The sequence below is a fragment of the Aureobasidium pullulans genome, assembly GCF_000721785.1.
Source record: "Aureobasidium pullulans EXF-150 unplaced genomic scaffold scaffold_25, whole genome shotgun sequence".
NCBI classification, from domain to species: domain Eukaryota; kingdom Fungi; phylum Ascomycota; class Dothideomycetes; order Dothideales; family Saccotheciaceae; genus Aureobasidium; species Aureobasidium pullulans.
The window spans coordinates 198826-224964 of NW_021941045.1; the positions used below are offsets into that span (position 1 = coordinate 198826).

At 48.9% G+C, this 26139-nt stretch overlaps 7 protein-coding genes across 7 annotated transcripts; 5 read left to right on the forward strand and 2 right to left on the reverse strand.

Annotated features, from left to right (window-relative positions):
• Positions 1-750: 750 nt before the first annotated feature.
• Positions 751-1501, forward strand: M438DRAFT_338944 (uncharacterized protein; the record flags this gene model as incomplete). The annotated part of the gene is made up of 3 exons (XM_029904169.1): positions 751-916; positions 1120-1217; positions 1274-1501. The coding sequence occupies 3 exons, from the start codon at positions 751-753 to the stop codon at positions 1499-1501; spliced, it is 492 nt and encodes a 163-aa protein (XP_029756596.1).
• A 6194-nt stretch (positions 1502-7695) lies between these two features.
• On the forward strand, positions 7696-8474 carry M438DRAFT_338947 (uncharacterized protein; the record flags this gene model as incomplete). Its single annotated transcript, XM_029904170.1, has 3 exons — positions 7696-7725; positions 7783-8259; positions 8310-8474. The coding sequence occupies 3 exons, from the start codon at positions 7696-7698 to the stop codon at positions 8472-8474; spliced, it is 672 nt and encodes a 223-aa protein (XP_029756597.1).
• Positions 8475-11261: 2787 nt separating this feature from the next.
• On the forward strand, positions 11262-12076 carry M438DRAFT_338948 (uncharacterized protein; the record flags this gene model as incomplete). The annotated part of the gene is made up of 3 exons (XM_029904171.1): positions 11262-11372; positions 11425-11954; positions 12007-12076. 3 exons carry the CDS (start codon positions 11262-11264, stop codon positions 12074-12076), a joined length of 711 nt encoding a protein of 236 aa, XP_029756598.1.
• A 1922-nt stretch (positions 12077-13998) lies between these two features.
• On the forward strand, positions 13999-14787 carry M438DRAFT_338949 (uncharacterized protein; the record flags this gene model as incomplete). Its single annotated transcript, XM_029904172.1, has 3 exons — positions 13999-14166; positions 14240-14431; positions 14497-14787. The coding sequence occupies 3 exons, from the start codon at positions 13999-14001 to the stop codon at positions 14785-14787; spliced, it is 651 nt and encodes a 216-aa protein (XP_029756599.1).
• Positions 14788-15758: 971 nt separating this feature from the next.
• Positions 15759-16594, forward strand: M438DRAFT_338950 (uncharacterized protein; the record flags this gene model as incomplete). The annotated part of the gene is made up of 2 exons (XM_029904173.1): positions 15759-15950; positions 16004-16594. The coding sequence occupies 2 exons, from the start codon at positions 15759-15761 to the stop codon at positions 16592-16594; spliced, it is 783 nt and encodes a 260-aa protein (XP_029756600.1).
• Positions 16595-21799: 5205 nt separating this feature from the next.
• Positions 21800-22385, reverse strand: M438DRAFT_338951 (uncharacterized protein; the record flags this gene model as incomplete). The annotated part of the gene is made up of 2 exons (XM_029904174.1): positions 21800-22162; positions 22215-22385. The coding sequence occupies 2 exons, from the start codon at positions 22383-22385 to the stop codon at positions 21800-21802; spliced, it is 534 nt and encodes a 177-aa protein (XP_029756601.1).
• Positions 22386-23826: 1441 nt separating this feature from the next.
• On the reverse strand, positions 23827-25781 carry M438DRAFT_326343 (Zn-dependent exopeptidase). The gene is made up of 4 exons (XM_029903124.1): positions 25348-25781; positions 24494-25294; positions 24079-24419; positions 23827-24023 (listed from the first exon to the last, which is right to left on the reverse strand). The coding sequence occupies exons 1-4, from the start codon at positions 25637-25639 to the stop codon at positions 23880-23882; spliced, it is 1578 nt and encodes a 525-aa protein (XP_029756602.1). The 5' UTR covers positions 25640-25781; the 3' UTR covers positions 23827-23879.
• Positions 25782-26139: the final 358 nt, after the last annotated feature.

The window sequence follows — 26139 nt, forward strand, 5'->3', positions numbered from 1 at the left end:
CTCGGCACACAGTAGAGCTGCATCGAACGACATGCCTGAAGCACTTGAGGACGAAAACTCTGCTAGATACGACGTCGATGTGAAGTATCAGCTTGAGGAGTTTCTCGTTCAGGAGCAGGGAGACGAAACACGGGGTCCTGAAACTCTTACGTCAGCATCAGACCATCGTGAAGATGCAAGACACAGAGACCGCCATGAGAATCAGTCTTTATCTATCCTCAACATGATCCATTGCCGCCATGCCGACCGTAGACTAACGACCGGACTAGAAGCTACCACTGCCAGTTTCACGCCCCCAGCCATCAGCAGCACAGGGCTGAATTGTATATATCGATGCGAGGGATGGTATCCTCAAGAAGATGGCTTCCACTCGATCTTCTGCTGTATTTCTTGGCCCTCACTGAGGTCTTCTGGGATTGCTCGTGGCTAGAAGATAGATGAGCGATGCTGTTGGAGCCCCGCAACAGCAACCTAGTCTGATCTCACGGAAAGGGCTCGACACAAGGCCACACCTGATTTGGGGCGTTACTTAGCCTACTGAAGGGCATATGGAATAATACCAACCTCTTCCTCACTCCTTACAACCAACCACGTTTCTTCCTTTCTCATACAACAACAACTTCCACAGCTCCGTCACCGCGTGAACGTTTTGGCTCCCGGGCTTCTCACCCTTCTTCTTGTTCTTCTTCGTTCCCGCTTCCGGAACGGACTGCTCCCTCGTCCTTTATAAACACAAAGACCACTCCTACCATGGCTCCAATCCCTCCTACTCCCGACAACAACCCTGCCTTGGCCCGCTACATCGCGAAGCGCCAAGCCAAAGCTGGTGCCACCGTTCCATCAAGTCTCCCATCAACCCACACCAACCGTCCCAGCAACCGTACCACCCAGATTGTCAACCCAAAGAACAGGTCCCGTACTCCATCCAAGCCCACCAATTTTGAGCCTGGATCGTTCTCGCACCATTCGCTGCCGGTCACTACAGCTTCAACGTCGTTGCGATCTATCCTACACGCGATATATATGTTGCCATCAGAGCATCAATGATGATCAACACCAGGACTGCAGAAAATTTAGCGATCTCCAACAAGCACCGGGGACTAATATGAGTAATTCCAGTGTCTGTTCCCGCACCTGAACAGACCGAACAATCAGCCACCACCTACGACCTGCCCCTACAAGCACCATTACGTGCAAGAAGCTGTACAAGCTTTTGCGTAAAGACAACCTTACACGTCACCACTATCTCGCCTGGACTAACGACCTCTTCAAGATTCCTCGCCCGTACGTCAAGGCGAATTACGTCAAAGCTCTGATGAGAAAAGACAGGACTCACACTTTCCGACTCAAGGCCTTGCCCATGAAGCTCCGCGACATGATCTATAATTCGGCCCTCCAGTTCGACACGAATGGACCACGTCGACCTGGTGGTTTGATTTATAGCGAAATGGTCAAGCCAGCTCTGCTGCAGATCTGCCTTCAGATAGGTGCGATCCTGTAAGGAGGCGCCATCCTAAGAGACGTTCGCAACAAAGGCAGATACGACAAAGGCTTCATGGTTGTTCGGGTGAAGAACATCACACAGAGCTTGATTCGAGGCGTTCAAGACCCTCGCTTGATTTTGTCATATTCCCTCACTGTCACGAACCTACTCTGCTGTTCCGTATATACGGTTGACGGGATCGATCGCAAGAATTGCGATGGTCACAACATACCCGCTACCTGTTCCGCGCTGCTCGACAGAGACCAACGAAAACCATATCAATGTTTTCGGAGGTCAGAGCTGGCATGGTGTCCAATGGTCAATTCACCTATATTGAAGTCGAGCAAATTAACAACCCCAACAGAAGTCTTGGTCAACAATTCGGACTTGCACTTCGTCGCACTGTCATGACGGAGTTGTGCGAAGGAGCAGAGACCATGACCACACTACCCAGATTCACATTGCTTCATGGAACACTCAGCGATCTATCCATCGCTTCGTCTCTCCGCCTATTCCTGCTCGACAAGTACATCAACTTAAGTACCCATCCAAAAGATGTGCCGCAAACTTGCAAAGCATGGCCACGAGAGGTCTGATCTTCAAAACTCAACTTAGAAGACTCAAGCTGTCCTTTCAATGTTACAGGCTGTGTCTTGTCTATCCCGTTCCAGAAGCTCGAACAAAGGATATCTTGCAAGGCACCGAATGTGATCTGTCGACTCGTCTTTGGTTTCTTTGTTGTTTGGGGAGCCGACCTGCCAAGGCACCCCGTACATATCCACGTGGTCCAAGCCTAACCCTAAGCCGTAATCGCAGCCGCAGCCGTACTCGCCGCGGCAGCACAGCTTCTCTAACTGGACGCGTCGACCGAATGGAGTTTACAGATGTTACCGACATCAAACAAAGGACAGAAGCCGCATAAAGCAGCTTTCGAACCGGCGCTCAAGAATGTATAGCGACACATCTCCAGCATGAGATCGCTGGACTTCAGCGTCTACGAGCGCCTCGTGGACCGTGTATCCATTGACCCGACGAGGGAGCCAGCTGTCTTGAAATGTGAGTATAATCTGCTGTCGGTGGATGATGTCTTGACTTACACATCTCATAGTTGCAACTGCACTATTACCTCGCCCAGGAACTCTTCCTGCGTCTCAAGAAGATATGGAACCTCACATTGCAGCTCTAATGATATTCTCTTCCGGATAGCAGAAATGCCTAGATTGAGTCGATTGGATACCGAATATATAGCGGACATGCCCCTGAACGCTCGTGTGCACAGCGGTCTGAAACTAATTTAGCTGGAAAAGCTTGAGATCGGAGCAACTAAGAGAAAGCAAGGTGCTCATCTTTGTGGAAACTCGCGAAGAGGCCGTCGATCTATAACAGGATTATGTCGAAATATGCTGGAGTCACCGAGTCAGTTCCGTGCTCGCCATGAAGCCGCTGTGTCTGTCCACACTTCCCCTGACGCGCTGCTCAACGGCGCACTTGTGGCTTCGGCCGAGCGTATGCACCGCGTGCGCGAGCAGTTGCTCACCCCTTCTCGCCCACGTCAGCCTGACTTCGGTCGTGGCTCGACCTCTCGCCGCCGCCGTGGGGAACGTTCTCTGTTACCCTTTGAGGATCTCGTCACTTGACACCGACCATTCAACCCGCATCAACCACATTCACGGCGGCATGCCTCAACTCGAGAGAACCTAAACCGAAGGTCGTTTTCGCCGCGGAGGGGTCTCCGCTCTCATCACAAGCCCATTGCTTACATGCGGAAAGAACTTCGCCAAGCTTCATCCGGTCGACCAAACCTTCTATATCCATTACCATGACTTCGTTGAAACCGATCTCAAAGTCAGGTACCCCAAGATCTGCGCGCCTGTCAGGTGTCCTGATCTCTTCGCTCACCCACCGATGAACTGATCGCAGCTCTTGACCGTTATACTGAGGCCCTGAAGCAGCACACCGCTGCTCTCAGGGACTTCATCGAAACCGTGAGACAGACTCGTAACTAGACCTCTGATCCCCGTCATATTGGTCGTTAAGCATCGGACATCATCTAAGCGCGATGATTGCCCATTCTGAAGACCGCGGCGACAATGACCGGGCATCCAAATTATGCCCAACAACAACATGACACTTCAACCCCTCCGCTGATGACGACTGTTGGCCTGTGAGACTTATTGCAAGGCGTGACTGCAATAAGAAATAGCATGGATAGCACCAATGACTACCGTGCCGTGGATGCGCTTCAGACGTCTATGAAGTCCGTAACAAAGCCGAAAGTCAGTTTACAACTCTTGCAGCGTGCCTTGACTCACAATCTCGACACGTATAATTTCCTTGCAGAGGAGGATGAGATATATAATAGTTCGCACTCATTCATGACCCCAGGTTGGTACGAGGGCGCCCATGGGTGCCTGTCAGCTTTCAAGCAGCAAAGGAGGCTAAGGCCAAGTTTCCTCGTCAGAAAGCCTTGCCTCACTAGAGTGTTCGAATTCAACACAAGCATGAGAATATTGGCAGACATTGCTCTTAACTCGCCATATCTGCCGTATAGGCCAGAACTTCCACATCCCTATTGGGGTCGTTACGATGAATCTGCGAAATTCTAACATGAACGACGCGGCCAAGCTGAACGACGTGGATGAAACTCTCGCTCAAATAGGCATAAGAACACGACCCACTCTTGGGTTCAGTTGGCCGCATAACAGAGAAGGAGACCATCTATGCACAGGATGTAGTGACGACTGTCCCCTAAAGAGTACTTCAGTGGAGGGGTTTTTACCGAGCACCTTGGGATGTGATCAAGCAACACTGCTGCGACGGGAATCTCATCTTCCACTCTGCCATGTGCACTTGCAATGCACCGGTAATCACCCGCTCGACAGCGCTTAGTGAACAAGAGCATTGCCACACAAACTCAATACAGAGGTTCACCCTCATCGACGCCGATATGCAAACTTTGGTATGGGACCATCCACGGCAGGTTAGAGATAACAGGCGACAAAGGTGAACAACCCCTGGAATAAAATAGCAGACAACGCGTTTCCGCACACTCCTCACACGTACTGTATAACCTCTGATGATCGTCCCTGACATCGTCATCATGCCTGATATCTGCGCCGTGACACATTACTAGTCAAAAGAGATACAAGTCACTGTGCTGGGCTAGATGGCTATATTACCATTGACACACCCGTCGATTATATAACCAGAAGATGGAGACCGAATACTGCACGCGGAGGCGGCCAAAGATCTACTAGAGGAAAAACTGTTCCTGCTAGCAAAGGATCTACTAGAGGAAAGACTGTTCCTGCTAGCAAGCGATTGCTAAAGATTCCACCCAAGAAGACTCTACCTAAATCGTCTAAGCGCGAAATGGCCGGACTAGTTCGCTTCTACGACTTAGCCAGCTTGTTTGATATCTGTTCCGAAGTCGTCTTGAAATGGTTGTTGAATGGTTGTTGACGCATCGACCTCACCATGAGTTCTGACCCCGAAGCTTGGACATCACCCCGAACACCTCTCGCCCAGCTGCGGACCACACAATCAGGTCCATCGACATCGACACCGACACCGACAGCACACGCAAATTCGCGGCAGCGGCAGATAGACACTGATTTCATTGCGAGTTCAGTTTTCCCGCTATCCATCAAGGCACCCTCAACCGCTCTGATGGAAGTGGAGAGAGTCATTGCCACCGTTCCCAGAATCTTCCAGCGCTCGCGGGACTGCTGCCTGTGGATTCCGAGATACTCTTGTCTCGACACATCTGTAGCAGCGTTTTGACAGATCTCAGGTCAACTCATGGTAGAAGCAGAGGTCAGAAGTCACTCGAATAGGATAGTCATCAATGCCGCGACTCTGCTTGGTCAAGCTGATCATTGACCTCTTACTGGGTCTACCTGAGCACATCTACTGGGACAAAGTAGATATATACCTTTCCTGTGCAAACGTCGGTGACTACGCACACAAAACTATATATCCTGCTCCTGATGCCGTGTCAAGAATCAAGATGCCATGACGATCCAATCTCCACGGTCGATCTGAGAGATACGACAATGTGTGACGCCAAACTTCACGCCTTGTGTCTACACAGACGACATCGCCACCCCTCTTCAGCGCTTTTGTCCATCAGTATTTATAGCCATTTTTCATCAAGACCATGGCCCATGATCGAAAATGTCAGACTCAAGTGAGCAGTTATCTGGCTACTATCAGCGCCAAGGCTCTAATGCTCGCCAAAGACGCATCAAGCTACTTATATAGCGATCCTTGCATATAGCTCAACGATCAGATCGCCTATAAAGTCACCAGCGAGGGCGAAGACTTTGACTTAGTGGTGTCTCTGTGTAAGGAGTAAACCCTACGCGATTCAAGGCGCAGCGCTACCACACATTGTCGCTTTGTCCACTGAATCGTCTATTCACCACCACAATGATGCCTCCCATACAGTCCCTAAATACGCCAACCATGGCAACCAATTCGAAGAAGGATCCCCGGAAGCCTAAGCTGGCGGCAAGCTCGCCGCAGACACTAGGCTTAAGCACTAAGAGGACTGCTGCGGACTGCTAACGTATCCTTACCCTTCTAAAGAAGGTAGGGATGGAGGAACCTCCTGCGCCGGAAGTTCATGTCACTCGTCCCCGCGTTAAGAAGGAAGGGGACAGAGCAACCTCTTAGGACCTAAAGGTTAGCTCACAACCTCGCCCTACCTGTGAATCGCGTTCGTATAGCATCAACACCCATTGTTAAGAGAAGTAACAAGGCCAGCTTCGATTGACTATGCACTCTATATAGTTGGACACCGTCTCTGACGCAGACTTTAGAGCGACGACCACCAGCAAGTGGCAACGAACAGATCCTTCGTTTCCCCTCAGCTCCCTCAGGTCCCCCATGGCCACCCCCAACATGGCCACCCTCAACAGGCCTCGTGCTTTCAAGGTCGAAGAGCACCGAGCGTGTCACTGCCTCAGACATCGAGAGCGATGACAACGACCAGCAGCACACCAACGGAGCCTCAGTTCCCGTCCAGGCCCTCGACAGAGAGGCCAATGGTGTCCCTTTCGACGCAACAGTCATCAACTCACGGGGTTGCAAGGGGACAGGCGGCAAGAGCATCGTCCAGCGCCTTGTCTACGGCCCACAGCCATACTCGCTTAGGCAGTGGCAGCATGAGCTCCGCTATGAAGAGAACCGTCCAAGCTCCCGACATCTTCTCTCGCATATGCCTTTCAGCTTGCTTGCCCTTCTTAGCCTATGATTCCGGAAATGATTACCCACCTGAAGTCGGAGGTTTCTTACAAGTACATGATTCGTGAGTGTGTTCGGCAATCCAAAAGTACAGTAAACAAAATCAGCCAAGTAATGTGGTGGGGCAGCTGGCAGAGACCAGCCGGAGCGAAGAGCAAAGGCAACCAGGAAGCTCATGTCTCTCGAAAGCACCAAGACTCCCAAGATTCTTACAGCTCCCTCCGATAAGGACTTGAAGGCTGAGAGGCGCGTCCCTCGTTCAATCAAGACACACCGCCAGCTTTCACAGAACATGGCATGCACAAATTGCCAGAGAGCACACATCAAGTGCAGCGCGTTAGTAGGCGTTCCTGGCAAGTGCGGAGACAATATATAGCCGATGCCTTTCTCCTGTTGTGCATTTGCCCCACACAACGAGAACACCGTAATCAGGATGTCCACGGGCACTTTCCACTGAGTACGCCAATTCGACCGCTGGGGAGGCTGACACCGTTACTTGCGACCCCAATGACGAGACCGAGGAGTTTGACGGAGGTGTCTAGGGCTCGTCAACCTGGAAAATCACGAGCGAGTACCGGGGGACTTACAACTACGCCTGCAACGACCTAAGCATCCTCGCTACATGCAAGACCATCAGAGTCGAAGCGAAACAGCTCTTCCGTGCCATATGCGGCCTGACCCGTATCAGTGTGGAGAAAAGCTTCGGCACAACGAAGAAAATGTGTAAACAAAAGCTATTTCTGCCGTGCCTTCTGCTTATCACTGGTTTTGATGCTTGGAGCTCCTTTGACTACGAAGTTCTACCACTCGTAGTCAAACCCTTTGCCAAATGCCTGTCCGTACCCGTCAAAGCTTTTTCAAAGGGCGGGTGTGTACTTTAAATAATTGCTCTCCTTCCTTCCTCTCTCTCTTTCTCCCAACAACCACAAACTTCAATAATTCAATCCACCGTCACATCATCAAACATGGTCAACGATTACATTACCTCCACTCAGGTAAGCGCACACGGTTCAGTAACTCAAGCCCCTCATGATTTTGACAATTCTGCGCAGGTCGTCATCAAGACCCACGGCCTTGAGCAGGGCGCCAGCATGATATGCAGTGTGAGATGGTTCGAAGCGCTGGGGTGTTCCGCGAGACTGCGTCCAAACGATCGCACCAGCCGTCATGCTTTTGGCGACTTTTCCAACGTATATATGGATCAATCATGTTTGAGAACCGCCAGGTTGTGGTGGACACTCCAGGATTCACTGCCACTATACTTTCGCAACTTCCGTACCACACTTTATATACAGTCGGATGCGAACTACGCCTCCTGGAACCGATCTCCTTACCAGAACACCTTTGAGACGATCTCAAAGACTACAGAAGGCCTGACTTTCAAGTTTCCACTCACAGTCACCTTCCCAGAGTATCAGAGCGTCGATCAACTTGGGAATAGACGAACAAGAGAGCTGTACGATCAAACGAGTAGCTATCTCAAAACCCAAAGACTAGTTCCAGACACGAAATCTCGTCGCGTTGCTTCCGTGACTCCTTCCTAACACGACATCAACCATAACATTTCTGAAAACCACAGCAAACCTCGATTCCGGCACCGCGCACAACCCCGCCACCTACAACCACTACCATGGTACCGAGAGGTCTAAATAGTGAGGAGATCGAAGAAGACCTGGTAACCATAGGATTGAGGCTGCGCACAAAGAAGAGAAAGCGCTCTGGTGCTATACTACCATGGCACTGAGACGCTTGCTTCGCGTTAAGGCGTCCGCTCCCGACCAATTTCGGATCAAGACCGTTTCGGGACTGATTTATGAAGTCAAAGAGACGAGAATATCGCCACGTCCCTGAAGGCTGATCAAGCCCCCCAGAGAGGCCAAGAAGGACTTTCACGACCTCTTCCCTGCACCACCATCTACATTTCAACTTCTGTCTAGAGCATACCAGCTTTCTGTCACGGATCCTCCTGCTGTGCTGCCTCGGGCTGCTGAGCCAATCGGCCAGTTCTCAAAGCAATCTCCACCATCAATCCCTCCCAGAACAATGTTGAGCTCGTGAGTTGGCTTGCCCTGCATTCATCCGAGCTCAGACCACCTTCACAGCAAAGGCCTACAGTGAAAGGCCTCTCAAATCTTAGACGTAGAAGTCAGCTCGGCAACCCTATGACCAACTTGCCCAGCCCCGAAGAGCGCATGGCCATGATCGAACTTCTTCACAACGTTTGGAATGCTATATATGAGCACAAAATCAATCAACTCGACGTAGAGAGCATTGCACGACTCAATTTCAACACCCAAAATTAGACCATGGAGACCGCTCTCGTCGATCCCCTCGACCTCTATCAAAGCTTTAATCTATACTCATAGGTGCTCGACCCTTCCGCATTCTCGACTGCCCTTCGCTTAGAGAACCTTACTACCGCTGCCGCTCGCACGATGGCCGCCATTTTTAAGGTATGCTACTTCCGTAGAATCATGTAAGACTAAATCGAGGGCTACCTCGCCATCATCGACGTCGAAGCATGGATGGACTCCACAAGTGTCCCAGAAGACAGCATTGACTAACGTAAGCTTCATTGTATCTTAGCGATGAGTCCTTGCTTACTTCTCCCAGGAATCGCCAATCTCAGCCTTGGTAACACAAGACAGTCGGCCATGAACTGAGCCGTATAACAGCTGCGAAGTTCTCCAAGCATGAATACCCCTACACATTCGTAACTCAAGAGGTCGAGACATTCAACAGGCCTTTCGGCATCAGCTTTTGGTGTGTTCTCCCTGCACGTACGCAACTTTGAGTTCGTCTTCGAGATTGTTGGCTGGTGTATGGGTGTGCATGGTTGTCTTTCCGCTCTGGGGCTGTCCACCAATTCTCAAACTGCGGTAAACGCGACGTTCCTGAGATAGTCTCGCCGAGGTGTACTTACTGTTCTTCCCTTATCTGACTTCAATGGTTACTAGACGCATTAACTCGCTACCACAGATGGCACCATCAAAACCAGCCTCAAAGAGGTCAAGGTAGCCAAGGCCGAGGGGGAGGAAGTCAAGGAGAAACTCGATTTCTCTGACGAGATCGAAATGATTGAGGAATATTGGGAGCTTGTTTATTAGAGACCTACCTAGCGAAGTGCTTGAGATTATTACCAACAATTTCGACTCCGAAGATCTGGCCCCTTGCCGTCTTGCATCAAAGTTCGTGTCGCTCCAGTGAGACGTTCGAAGATGCTATCTCGCACTACCTGGCCAATGTCCCTGCTCGCTGTTTTTGCCGTGTGGAGGTTGTGGCCACGAGCATTATGATCCCACAGACTCGAAAGCTCAAGAAAAAGATCGCTTTTAAGTGCTATGAGTTGACATACTTGTAGACAGCAAGTTATCAATCGGTCAGACTCATTATTAGTCTCATTTATGCAGATGTTGCTTTGAAGAAGCAAGCACGCCTAGTCCTAAGATCTGTGGAACGAATTTTGAAGACCCGGACCAACATTGCAATATCGTAAGACTACCCCGTACCTAGTCTGCCCTTCTGGCGTGATGTCAAACCTTTCTTCTGTTCAGGTATATGTCAGCTCGCCAGACATCCAATCTCCACCTCGACTCACAACCCGCGCGAGCCTGACATGATGTGCAGATGTCTTGGATCTTGAGAATCGTGCCTCCATCGAACTGGTGTTCATCAACCCTGCGCTGAGCAGACCGTGTCTATTGATCTCCAGAGCATCTGATGAAGTGCTTGGAGTTGTTGCTTTCCATGTGACGATTAATATCTTTTCCCTCGATCTGGCGGATGCTTGAAGCGTTGCAGCAATGCGCCCTTCGCAGGTCATATTGTTAGATGTCGAAGCAACCAGTCTCAAAAGATGGCGATCCACACATCTTGGCTTCGTCAAGAGTTTCAGGCCAGGAAATAGTTGTGATGTTTGTTCGATCCTGACCATCTTTCTGGTATCGAAGCCGGATACAAGGAAGCAGAGCCGGTCCTGTGGTCAGAAATGGGAGCCCTTTGTGTATCATGCCTACCATGCAATATCAAGCAGCTCTTTATCCTGTGGAGATGATCCATAAATCGAGCTGAAGTCCTTCGAAAGACCCATCACCTCAGCGACCTTATCGGTGACCCAATCATTCTCGAGTGCCTCTGGACTCTCTGCATAAGCAAACGACAACTTCAAGCTGGAAAATCCGTCACGACGAGACTTATGATACACTGACCCGCGAGTTGGTTGGCCTTGAGTTAGGTCCAAGCTCAGCTCGTTGATCTGCCAACTGATCCCCATAGAGTCTCCGCCGGTTCTCAATCTCCAGTGATCATGGCTACGACTTCTTGGCGACTTTACTGTTTGCTTGCAAGTCGCATCCCTCAGTGTTGACGTGTTCTGGGTCTCATACACTCCACGCGTTTTCTCGGCCAACTCAAAACAACAAGCACTTCTAGTCCAGGTAATTATTCTCACGACTTCCACCCCTGGATAAGCTTTTGCTCTCTCAGCACAATGGAATCTTCCCCTCATGTTTGCAGCTGCTGCGTCGTCAAGATGCTCTTCGAGAAACCTCCCAAGGCTGTCTGTAATGTCAAAGTCCAGGGCTGCCACAATGTTCCCTGTAACAGTTGCTTCCTCCAATTCAAGGAGCACCGCTGCGTGCCCGTAGGTTTCGCAACCTTCTTGAAAAGTATACAATCATACTGACTGCTGCCAGTTAGACGTCGACGCCCATGCCATCTTCGACCGGATCATGCGTACCAAGCACGAGGGTCATATAGACAAGTTTCTGCAGCAACGCGGTTGGTTTCTCGAAGACCTCGAGGAGGCTTTGGCCAGAATCCCCAAGCCCCATGTCACCCAGACCTATTCTTGCACCTCTCCCACTGCCGAGTCGACTGCTTGGCTTGAGAACATGCCTGTCTTCGTAAGCCTTGCGAACCCTCCTGACAACGCTACGGTCGAATCAAGCGAAACCACCCGTTCTCCAACTGTCGAGTCTGTCACTAGCTCTTACGACGATGACGAGCACATTGCTCGCTCTCCGGGCACTCACACCTACCCAGTCCCTACCACTTACGTCAACGAGACTGTTCGTTCGCAAGGCTCAGTCAACTCTGGTAACCCCTACAACTCCAAGTACTATGCGCGCCCTGGAAAGCTCCATGAACAGTCTGCTCCTCATTATGAAGAGTGGATCACCTACGAGCGCGTGGAACGCTCGGTTGTCAGCCGCCGTACCCCTCGGTAAGCATAGCTCTATAGTTATTTCCAAGTCCACATGTTAACCTTCAGACAGCCGCAAAGAGATAAAGCGCGCGGTCTACGACCTTCTCGACGGGCTCCGCAATCGTCGATCTTATCATTAGAGAGCGCTTAGCAAGTCTCCAACAGAGTCAGGGTTCTTCCAATGATAGGGGGTTTGTGTTGTTCTGCCTTTCATGGTAATCCTTCTGCACTTGTCCGCCAAAAATGATCGAGGGGGTCAAAAGGGGTTCGAGTTTCACCGCTCACTTCCCCTAATTTCTGTTACTGTACTGTACTTGTCCATGCCCCTGTTCTTCATCATTGCCTCTCCTTTTTCCGCTCACTCGCATGAACTCATTCCTCGTCACCCCCACAAAAAGTCTATATCTTGGAGTCTTTGTACATCGCTCACGATAGAAGTTGGAACCTTTCCCCAATCCGTTCGTATGTACATTCTCATGAGTCTTACCACTATAGCAGTACGCAGCATATCTCCGCTACACTTTGCTCGCCGCCAGCTTGGTTGAACGCCTCTCGAAAGACCTGAGAGGTTCGCTTTACACATTGCTTCTTGAATTGTATGAGAGCACCAGCGCCTAAGACCGCCAGATATCCAACAGGTCAACCGGCAATCTTTTCCATCTAACTACAGCTACATTGATTGATATGCATATACATATACATGTAGACATCGGGTCGCTGTCGCCACCTGATCTTCTTTGTAGTGACCAAGACATCTTTGTTCATTCAAGGCAGCTAAATGATCGCTGGAGCATCTAAAAACCGAGATCCCGAGCCCGAGCCTACCATCTGCTTCGAGCAGACTTCAGTCATTTGAGTATGCTTGGACGACAAAATTTCATTATCCCACATCCCGCTTCCCTTTGCAAACTTTCACACGGAAGCAAGTCATTGTTTCTATCCAATAGATCGTGACGAACACCGGGCAGTACACACTTCTCTCGAAAACTCACCGTAGTGATCTCTCTCCTGAGTGCTCGACCATTCGCCCCGTGTGCTAACCTAAGGCATCTATCCTCCCTGCCTCTTCTCCTTGTCTCCGATCTCCTTATCCCACACTCCGCACCGTTCCTCAACTTCCACCCGGAAAGAAGTCATCGTTTCCGTCCAACCCACCCAGAGGATGTACCGGTGAATGCAAATGTGTGTGTGTGTTTCAACGACGTGATTACTTCCCTCGACCCCCCTTCTTACTTCCTGCGGTCGTAATAGATTCAGCGGCAGAGATCGCACGCACAATTGGATACACTTTCCTTGTCGGCTCGATGAGCTGCAATGGTCGGTGTGTGATAAGGGATAAGGTGCTAGAATACGTGTTTTATAGCTCCAGCTCTGGGTTCTCGATCGCCAGAGTTCAACCAGCCAGAAGGCTGTCAAAGTTGATCACAGGGCCGAGGAGAGACACCGCTTCTGCGTGCGAGAAGTGCGTCCTCTCATGATCCGCTACGAACCAGATCGATCCCTCAAGGCGTACGGATTTTCTCTGGAATGATACCTCGGAGCTGATTATGCACTATATATACAATTGGTGACTGATAAATATGTTTGGCACCAGAGAACGAAGAAGGAACGGGGAGCGGAGCAGCATGTCTTGCCACAGTTCCCCCAGATACCTACCCCTTATATATGACATGCCAGCTGGCCAGACTCCAGCTAATGTGACTAAGAAGTCCTTTTTAAACGGATGCACTGGAAGAACCTGGTCAAAAACAGCCTTTCCTCTCTGCCACTGTTTTTTTGGCCAGCATCGTTTCCCTTCGCTGTCGCACCGAATATCTTTATATTTTCTATGTTTGTTTGCCTCTACGACAACGGGATTCGTGATCTTATAGAATCACAGAAAGACCGCTTCCTAGATCTCAGATCTTGTTGAGCGGGATTGGTCAGAACTGAGGGAGGATCATTGGGCTTTTCCCGATTAGGAAGGGTGATCGAAAGGGTCTTTAACGACCAAAGATCACTCGAGTAATTGTCTCTAACCCCCTGCCAGATGTCTCCATGCGACATCGACAAGATCACCAGAATGGCTATCATAATCAAGGGCTCCAAGAGCAACAAGCACAACATCATCGGTGTCTGTCTCAGTGGCCTACAATCCGTTGTTGAACAGGTACAGAGATTGGCTCCCTCCGGTCACTTCGCAAAGACTATCAACATCAGCGAGTACCCTGAGTATTCTGGGGAAATGATCGTTCTCGACGGACTCTCAGAGATACACATGCACCAAAACTATCTTTCCTTACTTCAATGCTTACAACATACAGTTCTTCGCAGATACTGACGGCATTGCCCAGATCAACTCCAAGGAGCTCGAGGTTGTGGACCCCAAGATGCCCGAGGACAAAATCGCTTCCGACTTTGAGATGGTCAAGAGCAGAACACGCTCCTCGACGCATTCTACACCAAGGGATACGCGGCTTCGAAGATCTTTGCCCAAACCCTCGGTGCCACCAAGGGTAAGAAGAGTCTCCCAGACAGAGTGACAGAGTACTACCACCGCGTGACTCGCCCGGAGCCGTAGCTCCCGTCATACAGCGCGTTCCGCTCCCTGGACGTGGCCTACCAGTGCGCTCAGTCCGCCAAGAAGAAATACCTTCTAGGTGTACTCTACGAATGGGTTTACGTCGAGGGCCGCAAGGTTATCGTCTTCACAATGTGGCCTCAGAACACCTTTGACATCGAGATTCTGCTATACACCCTAGGAATCCCCTTTGTCTCAATCAAATCGCTCACCCACCAGACCGCGAAGCAACGCGAGGACGCAGCCACGGAATTCAACACTGAAGAGGCGTGCAAGGTTCTCGTAAGGTGAGGATTGGGAGATCGCTCAAAACGATTGAATAACTAACAGTGCCACCAAATGAGAGTTCGTAAGATATCACCACGGTCATCATAATCCAGCATGACCCTGCGCAGTATTGTATCGCATAAGTTCGGCTCAATGAGCTAGAATTCTGGGTGGATAGGAAGGATCCGGAAGCCATTCCCTCCCAAGCAACAAGTACAACCAGTCCTGTACAACGACTATCTCCTTCAGAACCACCAGTGATGCCCCATTCTACGTAGACCAATTGCGGAGATATTCTGGAAGACACCAAGAAAGGCAAATACGCCGGTTGTGCCCTTGAGCTCTTGTTCTGTGTTGGCCTCTTCGACTACTGCGAAGTTGACAGATGGGATATATGGTGCATGTTGCGGTCGCTGGTTTTCGATAACTTGAATCCAAGGTACACTACTGTCAGCGACTTCAAAAGTAGACTCCTCTTCTACCTGGCTTTGTCCAGATGAGGTGCCAATGATGACCATCGAGGGGTGTGCGTCCACTATACCTTTTCGTGCAGCTGTAGAGAAAAGAACGTGGTTTCAAGAGGGCTCAGAACCAGTTGTTCGATAAGGTCGACTTACCGAAGGACGAGCATTGGTATCACATCAGGGGCTCGGCAACAACAGCAAGTGATTGTCATCAATTCAATGCCATGAAACGCATTATACTGTCGCTTCTGAATGATCTCCAAATGCCGGGAGAACTCTTCGACACTCGTTTGCCTCGTTTGTCTTCGAGCCGAGACTTTCGAGTTTGGCTTTGTTATTGTTTCGCACTTCACCACTCGCGCAGCTTCGCTCTCCAACCATCAACCAAATATTTTCCGTTGCCGCAAACTCACCATACGCGCATTCTATCTTCCAATCCAAAACCTTCTCACGACTATAATCAACTCTCTCACGCAACTTCATCACCCATTCATCCCACAATCCCTCAGACAACCGAACAAGATCATCATCATGTGCACAATCAAGACCACCTCCGACGCCAGCACCTCAACTACTGCTGCTGAGATCCACTGCGCTCAGTGCGGCGAGCCGCTTCTGCACTCCATCGGTGTCACCCTCCGTTGCGGCGACTATACTCACTACTGCCACAAGAGCAATTGCGTCACCTGCCTGATGATGGAGGTTGATGACTGCTGCTTCGACGTAAGTATAACACATGTAGTGCTTCCTGTCAACCCGACTGACCCCTATCTCAGGTCAAGTGCGAGGTTATGGGGCAGGTCGAAGACCTGCTTATCCAGAAGTCGTATATCAGCTGCCCGGATGCGCTCACCGAGATCGAGAAGGAGATCTACGAGCTCCTTGAGAAGGACTTTATATACCCTCCTGCAGTCGCTCAGACCAATGCTGGTAGCGGTTTCATTGACCTTACCAACGATGATGAGATGGACATCTTTGAATCCCCTCCTGCCGTCGGCCAGGCCAACACTAGAGACCACCACGGCGGTACCTCGTGGTTCATGGATCTGACCTCCGACGATGAGATGGACACTGACGCCAATGTCCCTGAGAGCACCAGATCTGAGTCGCGCACACTTTCTCCGGAGCCCCGCCTGATGAGCAACAGACTCGATGTTCAGCTGGTCATTGCGCCTTACAACGCATCCAACAATAACGAAGTTAGGTTTGACTACGGGGGATCAATGGAGGATCTCTACGACTACTTCGATGAAGGAGTAGCACCACCTGTTGAGGTCAGCTCCATCCTCAACGAAGCAATGAGCGAACTTGACGGTCAGCCCATGACCGAGCTCGACTCTCCAGAGTACCTCGAGTGGGAGTACTGATGGCGGGGAAGCTTGCTGCATTACCTCCATACCGCTCGTGACCGACATCGCCTCTCTATAAGGCTAAGACCAATTGAAGATACACGAGCCTTTTTTCAGGGACTCTATCAAGCAAGAACGACATCGAAGTACTCAACAAGTCCCCCTCTACTCTCAACATCACATTCTCAGTGATGAACGACACGAAATCACACATGAATTGTACTCTCTATACCATCCAGTCGAGGATAAGGCCTCTCGAAGATATATACATGCTCAAGTGTTTCATGTAAGCCTTCCTCTTCCTGCCTCCTCTACCTCTTGTCTGATATATGTTTAGAAGCATTCAACACATACCCCTCTACATCACAAACCCCTGCCCCCTCCAGTTCTCCATTTGCACACCTACCGATTTTGGACACTATGTGTCAGGACGATCGCAGGCTCTGCAAGCGAGCACTTCAGGGTGTCTTCACAAGAAGAATTACTTCTTTTCTACGGCGTGGGGTTTCTAATCACCTGTACTTTTGATAATGACGCTTTTCACGCTGCTGCAACTAATACTCGTGCGATTAATACTGGTGCAACTGATGAAGAACTGCGCTGTTCCCTTGATCGTTACACGCGTCCTTGTGGTGTTGAAGTGACTGATTTGTGACTATAATAGCAGCAAGTTGGGATGAATACAGAGATTTCTCAAGAACTCCCTCCTGACCTATATAAACCACCCCCTCCTCGTCCTCGACCTTCTTTTCTCATCCTACGACCTACCGCCCCAGCCTTTTCATTGCCTGTGCTGCTGCCGCCGCCGCCGATTCGTTGCCTTAACGCCGCGACGAGCGGAGAGGGCAAGCGACGACGCGAACGACGTCGGTGAATCACGGTCTAGTTCTACGAGGCAATTGTCCAGCTCTCGCATCGAGGGAAAAGATGTCAGTCGTGCAGTTGTCCAGTACGGAATCGTGGTTCTGTCGGCATCGAGACGGAGCAATCTGTATTCTGTAAGCATGAAGAATTTCTAGCGGTAGCCTCTTATGCCTTTTCCACCTTCCCTTCCTGAGTATTTTGATTTCCCTTCTCCTCGCATGGGCTTATCATGGGCTTTTTGCCGCTTGCTATTCGAGCTAGAAAGTCAGCTGGCGGCTTTCACAAGCCAATCGTGCGACGGTCTACCTCGAGAACGTATGCCTTTCTGGTGCCGGAGCTGATGCGAATCATGCGGCAGCCAACTTCAGCAAGGTGGATGCGGTTTGTCCGTTTCATAATAGAAGGAGAAGCTCACGGCTGCGGCCATACACCTCGTCCCCCTTATCAAGTACCCACCAAAGCTGACATAGCGATGCCTCATCCAATTCAGAGCTGGGACTGGATGGATATCCAGTCTAAGAGCTTGGCAGGCCTAATTAGGTAAGGCGCCCGCCAAGGACCTCCGTGAGCTGGTGCAAAATAGAAAATTCTGCCGTGATTCGAACTGCGGTCCTTCCAATTTTGTAACCAGCCATTTTTAGCTTAATTACCTTGTTTATAAGACCTTTGTTACACGCTTATATATAATACTACTTTAATTGAGTAAAACAAGGGCAATTTCAGAAGGTGACTAAGCCGAAAAGGGTAATACACTAGCCTAAAAGGGTTAGTCAATATCCACTAGATATCTAGTCATTACTGGATATTAACTGGATATTGTGGACTTAGAAAGGGGGTCCTCTAGATATGGATTAGACTAGATAAGTTAGACTAGATATCCATCTAGTCCCATCTCTAATCTAATTCTATCTAGATATCTCGGAAGCTATACGTTAGAAGAATAGTAAGATGAAGTTGCTTCCCTCGATCGGTTAAGTAGTTGCTAAGCGCTTAGGGGAGTAGGATCTTTAGTGTCGGCTGCCGCTTTTAGAAGAGCTTTAATCGAGTACTAATAGCCTATGCAACATTAGAGAGGGTTAGGTGTTACAGAAGTTTGCAGACTAATCGACGGTAGTAGGGCCTCTAGGCTACTATAGATATCGAGAGCGGAAACATTAGCTGTTAATCATTAGATAAACAAGGTCGATTGCTATAGCAACATTACAGCCGTAGTACTTAACCCGATCGAGCTCCCTATAGAGATCGGACCTAAGAACGCTAAGCCGCTAGCCTGCTTATAGCATCTAATACTACTAAAGTAGTTAGATTCCCTAACTTCCCTGTAGCAAGCACAACATACGCGACTCTTATTTAATCGACATACCTTAAATCACTACCTACACTCGTAACCCTTCTATTTATCCCTCTAGTCGCGAACGTTCCCTAAGCTCTAACAAAATGCCTTCCGATTCGTGCGCCGCGTACGGTCACGAAAAGGTATACCTTATCCTAGTTACCCGCCGTAGCATTTGCCCCGTAATACGCTGTCCTAACTGTCTAGAGGTAGATAGCGTAAGTGTAATGCGCGCGTCGAGTTGCTATAATATAACTAGTCTTAAGTCTAGCTCTTACTAAGTGTTATAGGCACCCCCCGCGCCCTCTCCTCGGCTTTAACTACTACTGCCTCTTCCGGTCATCGCCTCGCAAACTAGCTAACTAAACCCCGCCATGCCGCCTACGTGTACTATATAGCTTTAACTTATTAGAAGTCTACTACATACTACGGTTAGGCCCGTAACACTCGCACTCGCCTTAAATGCTTCGAGGATAAGCAACTTAGGTAAGGAAACCTACTACACTACTTCGATCGATTCTTGCTAACTACCCCTTCTTAGACTTCTTAAGACCCTCTAAATCTCGGTCCTTAATGATTAACTAGAAAAGCGTTTGTAGCTACATCTGCTTCCCCCTCTTTAACTCTAAAGCCCCCTTATAAGTTATCCTCCTTTCGCCTTAACTCCTTACCTAACATCTATCTAGTATTATGTTATTCCATTATCCCTATTCTTAATGGCTCTTATAAGTTTGTTCCGAGAAGACCTTATTTAGCCGATTATGTCCCCCGCGAGCAACTCCTAAGGTATTAAAGCCGGTAGAGAGATAGGCTTACTTCTTAACGGCGACCTCTCTAGGTTAACACTATCTTCGACAAATACTTGTTAAATCACAAATGAATTTTGCCCTTTACTCCTCGCTATTTCTATGTTAATGCTAGTGCGTTCGCTCCGAATGACTGTAACTTTAGGCTATAATATATAGTAGTACTATAACCATTATATCCTTAGACCTTAATTGCCGTCTTCGAACTAAGTTCCGAAATGTTCTTTACCGCTAACACCTTAATCGTTAGCGACGGTAGCGTAGTATAAGACGTATAGGTGCTTATTACTCTTATTAGCAGCTATAACGCCGTTAGCGACATTAGTAACACTAATGGCATTAGTAAGGTCGCCTAGGCATCTATAAGACCTTATAAGCATAGATAGCAACGCCCTTATTATCTACGATGCTAATTACTTAGTAAATTATGTACGAAGGTGTTAATCATACGTTTAGAGTCTAGTTTACGGCATAGTTATAGACGACTATACGCTACATTTATATGGCTTCCGCATAATAGACTCTCTACTACTATCCTTACTTAAGCGAGTCTTCTATTACGAGAGCTTCATGTTTTATACGCTTACTTAAGCGTTTGTCTCTTACTATAAAGTCTACCTTAATAGCATCTAGAAAGTAATACTATTATAAAGATAGGTAACCTAGTATATCGGAGAAAACTCTCGTTACTGCTATTCTTACCTACTTATTTTCTAGCATGCTACGCGTAAGAAGCATAGCGTAGGGTATATAGAGGAAGGTAATAGGCCCCTCTACTAGTATACGCCTCGTTTATCTCTATTATAGCGCTCGTGTTTAGTAGACGTATGCTCGCAATCAAAAAGAGGCTTCTATAGTCTAAACTTTCCTAAAGAGGTGCTTTAATACGCTACTACTCCTAAGTCCGTAGTTGTCTAGAGTCTTAAGCATTACTCCTCTTTATCCTTGCCTAGTGCTAGCTCTTTATCCCTAACCATCTTTTAACCCTTTAAACGACAAATTGTTTAACTCTCTTCTTTACAGATATTGGAAACTCCTTAAAGCAGACTCAATTGCGGAGAGCTCTTTGTTTTTCTTTCATCCATTCTCTTATGATAAAGAAGCCTTTCACTAGTATCGCCAAGCAATTTCCCGATACCGCATCTTCTCCAAGTCTTCTCAGGTTCTTTTCCCTTGGTTCAGTCTTTTCGAATTCGTCTCCCTTAGGTGCACACCATTCCAGAATCGGATCGAGCATCGTTTGCTTCCGTCAGAAATCGATTGGCAAATCGCTCTCAAAAAAAAAACTGAATAAAGACATTGAACAAAGATAAAAGACAAAGGAGAGATGAAAGAGAAAACAAGGATGGTCTGCAGATGGGTAGCAAGAGATTAAACAGGATATCAGGTCGAAAGACGAACCAATTAAAGCTATCGAGTCTACGCAGTGTCCCCTGATGACTTGATCTTCCACAGACTGGCTGCCTTCGTCATCCAAATCCGAAACGGTCTAGGACCTTTATCCTGCTAGGAGATTCGTTGGATGCTGCAGTGATAGGAGCAGGAATGCGAGTGCCTCTGCGTCTGGCTTTCGTGTTGATTTCAAACTGGGCGGCGTCTTTAGGCTTGTTGCGAAGCCCAGCGTTATCATCATACTCTGCATCGAATAGCGTGTTTAGTGCCTCGATAGTGTAGGGACTCATATCGGGTCCCTTCTCGCTCGGCCTCTGCGTTTTCCATATCCTGCTCCTCCTATTCTTCGGCCATCTCTGCAAGCTGTTCTGTCTTAGTCTCGGCAGCAAAGCCGAACGAAAATGAAATTGGTTGGAATCAGACTTCTATTTCAACATCATTTCGAAAAGTTGAAACCTCCGCAATTATATTTCAATTATGTTGCGGTTTTGTTTCATTTCAATTGAGATCGGGTTACTGGTAATTAGTGTTAGCATTGGGATTCCACCTATTAGAGAAAAGTAACTTATCTTCCTAGATAGCTATTTCAGAATAGCTCACGCCATATACTGTTCGAAATAGCCTAGAGGGGTACACATACCTATATAACCGTAGGAGAAGTGCAGATTATTAGGTACGTATTAGCTTTTAAAATGCAAAGTGAAACTTTCTGGAAATGCAAATCAGACGTAACATATTCCAAGTCTCAATTTGTTTTGTTTTCATAGTTTTCCGCCACTAGAAGTGGCAATTCCAAGAGTGAATTTCAAAAAGTGGTTTCAATTTTGTTCAGCTCTGTTCGGCAGTGGCGAGATCCTGCTCTTCCTCTTTGGCCTCAGCGGCATCGATTTGTTGCTCTTCTCCAGCTTCAGCATTGTCAACGCCCGCTTCCTCTGCCAATCCGGCTTGCTCCTTCTCTTCTGCCTCCGCCATCTCAGCGGCATACTCTTCCTCAGCTTCGGCAGTCTCGGTGGCGGTCCAGAACATTTGCGTTTCCTTCCAATCGTCCGGTCTGAATGATGCCAAGTATTCGGAAAGTTCATCCAGGTTGTCGCGTAGGGACGTGCGGGTTCTCTCCACACCCGCATAGGAGCCGTCGGGGTTGAAAAGACACCAGTTGGCGTAACAGTTCTCTGCATAGTAGCGTCTGTGCTAGAAGTTTGTCAGTGTAAAGCCTAAGACATGGGCTGTGTAGTTTACGTACTTCTGCTTCGTGCCAGTCATCGAGACAGCAGGCGAGAAGGATGTTGTAGCGCAGACTCGAGTAGAGTGGGACATTGTCTCGATACACGCGATTGATATGCGCAATGCATGCATCATACTGCTCTTCATTGTACAAGTCGATGGCCGTGTCCAGCTCCTGGGCATGGGACATTGTGGCGAGTGGACAATTTGAGATCGATGTTGGTTTGCAGAGTGACGTTGGTCGAAGAGTGATGTTGGTGTGATTGACGCCTTCTCAGGCAAGTGCAGAGATGACTCTGGATGAAGAGGAGTGAAGTGGCCCTCCAGTAAAGTCTTGGCTAGAGTGGACTGCAGTGAACTCCAGGCGGGGTAGTAAGTAACGATATGGAAGGCACCAACCAGGACCACCGTTCGAATCCCGGCAGTACCACGAAAAATCCTTTTTTGAGCTTTGTCGCATTCTCTCCGGAGCTTTCATAACGTCGAACGTTATGGAACAGAAGCATATTAAACAGCTGATTCAGTGGTTCTAGCTCGTTCTGAAGCATTTGTTAGTGCCGAAAATCAGCCTTGGAGTCCACTGGAGTTTGGAGTGGAGTGGGGTTTTACTCCATTCACCGTCAACTCTAGCCAAGTGATGTGCTGTCCGAATCAGAAAAAGAAATCAAGTCAAAAATTAGTTCAAAGACGAGACAGATTTTGAAAAAGCCATCGTATCCAATATTGCTTCGCCAAAACACCGTTCGCCGCTGCAAATTAATATCATCTCCCATCTCGCTCCCACTCGCCACAAAGGCTCAATTTCTCAAAGATCTCAGGTCAAGCTTCAGCCTTCATACGCCACACCCGCAACTTCCAACTCCTATATAATACCCTGCCACCTCCAAGTCCCAACCCCGCTCTAACCCACCATCCGACTTTCTGCTCTTACAGCAGTGCAGCCACCCAGAACATCCAGTCTGAGCAATATGCAGCTTTTGTGTATCTTTGTCAAGCCATCGACGAAGATCTCGATGACAAGCAAGCATAGCAGTGCAGTGCAAATAGAGCACTCAGGTCTCTTACTTCTTATGCCACAACCGCTTCTACCTCTTCCAACTCTCGACCAGTTGGAGAGCAAGGATCTTAAAGTACCTCACAACATCCTCCACCTCATCCACACAGGACACAGCGGTTTTCCAGGAGTGTCAGGTAGACGGACCTGCTACCCTCCCGTCCCGCTCCTTCTGCGGCGAAGAAACACTTTACCATACAGCAGACTGCAGCAATATGCAACACTCTTGTCTCGATCCCTTCGTGAACGCCCATTCTTCCTTTGTCGGATAGTCTGCTCTCTGTTGAGGGTTCATTTCATAGATGCTGTGGAGGTTGCTGCAGTTTCTTGCTTGCAAGGATGATTTGAAGTTTCTGTCAGGTTTCCGGTAAGTTGGACGGTTGCGAGTGAGCGTGGGATATCGGGGTATGAATGTCAGTCAGGAGCGGGCCAATGGAACTGCTTTTGTGGTCGGCGAGAGCGAATAGAACTACGTGAGGTCATTGGTGTCGGTGCGACGAACATCTGCTCAATCCAGTCGAGGTATATCAGTGACTTCCAATCGGATGAGATACACGCAGAACCGATCAAGATTGAAGTGAAAACAACAATTCATACATGTCTATCAGTTTTAGGGTATCGGGAAGAAGTTTACATAACAAGCTCGTTGCCCTTGTACTTGAAAAGAGGCTTGCTCTTCTTTGAGCTCGAGAGCGATCTCTCCTCAATCTCGGGTGTGCGCTTAGGGAAGCCGTCAAAGGACTTTGCGTAGGTGGCGACGGAGTGAGCGATGAGCTGAAAATGTATCAGTATCCATCAATCATGCAGTCAGTTGCACAGCTTTGCTTACCTTGGTGTTGACCTCCCAAGCAGTCAGGTTGAGGTTGGTGATATCATCGCAAAGCTGGTGGTAGCAAGGGTCGTACCATGCTCCAGCCACGCCACCGAAGAGAGCAGCCTCCTCAGCAGTCTTGACACCCTCAGCACCAGTAGCAATACCACCACTGGGAATACCGTTGTCAAGGAAGCCGGCGTAATCACTTCTGCCGTCGAAGGCAATGTAAGTGTAAGGCAAACCTTGCTCTTTGTACCAGTCTTCGTAAAGAATACGGAGCTCACCAGAGCCGACAGGGTTTTCTGCGTTGGTGGCATTATAGATTTGATAGACTCCATTAACGCTAGCCATCATATCTGCGGTGTTTAATAGCGTTAGTACTGTGTCGAATCTTCAGAAATGCCTCAGGAGGCAAAATTATAGCACTTACCGTAATCCATGAAGAGGCGGACCTTCAGATTCTCGGCGGCGGAAAGACTGTCGGCGTAGTAGGTTAATCCGAGCAGACCTTCCTCTTCACCTGCCCACCAAGCGAAGCGAACACAGTTATTGACCTCGTATTTTGTGAGTTGAGTGGCAACCTCAAGGAGAGAAATGGTTCCAGAGCCATCATCGTTGATACCAGGGCCAGCAGCCACGCTGTCGCTGTGACCGCCGAGCATGACACAGTTCTCCGGGTCGCCGGCAGTGGTCTGGGCGATGACATTGGTAGTTTCGATCTCGTCGACAGTAGCATCTATGTAGGCAATTGCGTCCAGCTTGGTACCATTTTGAAGTCTTGCAACATAAGGAGCAGCCTCCTCGGCAGAGATACCGAAGGTAGCCACATGGTTGGGCGAAGGCGAGCCGAGAGTTCCAGAAAGATCACCTTCAGCGTTGTTATAGATGACGGCGGCATCTGCTCCAGCTCTGCCAGCATTGGCTGACTTGTCACCGAAAGAACAGGTACCACGCTTGATGAAGGCAATGGCACCAGTCATGTTAACGGGGAAGTCACCAGCAGAGCAGCCTCCGTTTGGTACCAAGAGAAGTTGTCCGTAGACGGGCTCGTGGCCTTTAGTAGCAGGTGTCAGGCTCATAGCTGACGCTGACTTGGGGACATCATGCCCGATGACCAAACGCTCCTCGAAAATGTTACCAGTGACAGCAGGGAATGTCTGATTGGTAATGTTGTAGTAATCGCCGAGCTTGGCGATTTCTGAGTAGATGTAGTCGACAGTTCCGACGTGACCTTCCAAGGTGGTCAGTATGTTGTAAGAACACAAAGAGGTAATCACTACGAACCCTTGCTACCAATGACTCTGGTAGGGTGGTTGTACTCAGGAAGACTGAGGTCTGCAACTTTGGCTAGTGCTTCTGCACGGGCAACCAACTTGGTGATGTCAATGTCTGCTTGAAGTTTCTTGGTGTCGATGGTGGTGCCATTGGTTCCATTGGTAGTGTTGTAAGACAGTCCAGTATACACTGGATATGTAGGAGTTGAAGGATAATCATCAGCAGCAACGATAGGAAGTTGTCTAGCCGAAGCAACGGCAGCAACACATGCAAGAGTAGTACAAGCACGAAGAATAGCCATGATGTCGGCAAAACTGATAAAACTGATGATGAGAATGAGAATGGGGCTGAGAAAGGATGATGATGTTCGGGAAAGGGAGAGATCTTATAATGTCTGAGAGAATATGAAGAAGGTACGTGATTCAAGGAAGTCACGAGAATGCTTTTCTGATAAGGTTGTCATGCAGATTGACGCTCGTACCTGGCCGGTCATTGCCGAGATCGGCGAAACACCGGATAGCGATAAGAGGTCATGCTTGCACTCTCCCGACATGCCTTCCTGCCTCTATACATCTTGAACATGTTGTTCACGTCTCTACGGCTCTTCGCTGTAATGAAGACATGAAGCCTCGTCTTCGATGGAATTCAGCATCTCAGAACAACGTTCAGGTCACTGGTCTCAAGCCATATCAACTCTACGCACGCAAGAACTCCCAAGACTTCGCCGCATCGCTCCCGCCGAAGAAAGCCAAGAACTTCCTGCATTGAACTTCACGCAAGGTCATCTGGGCAACCACACCT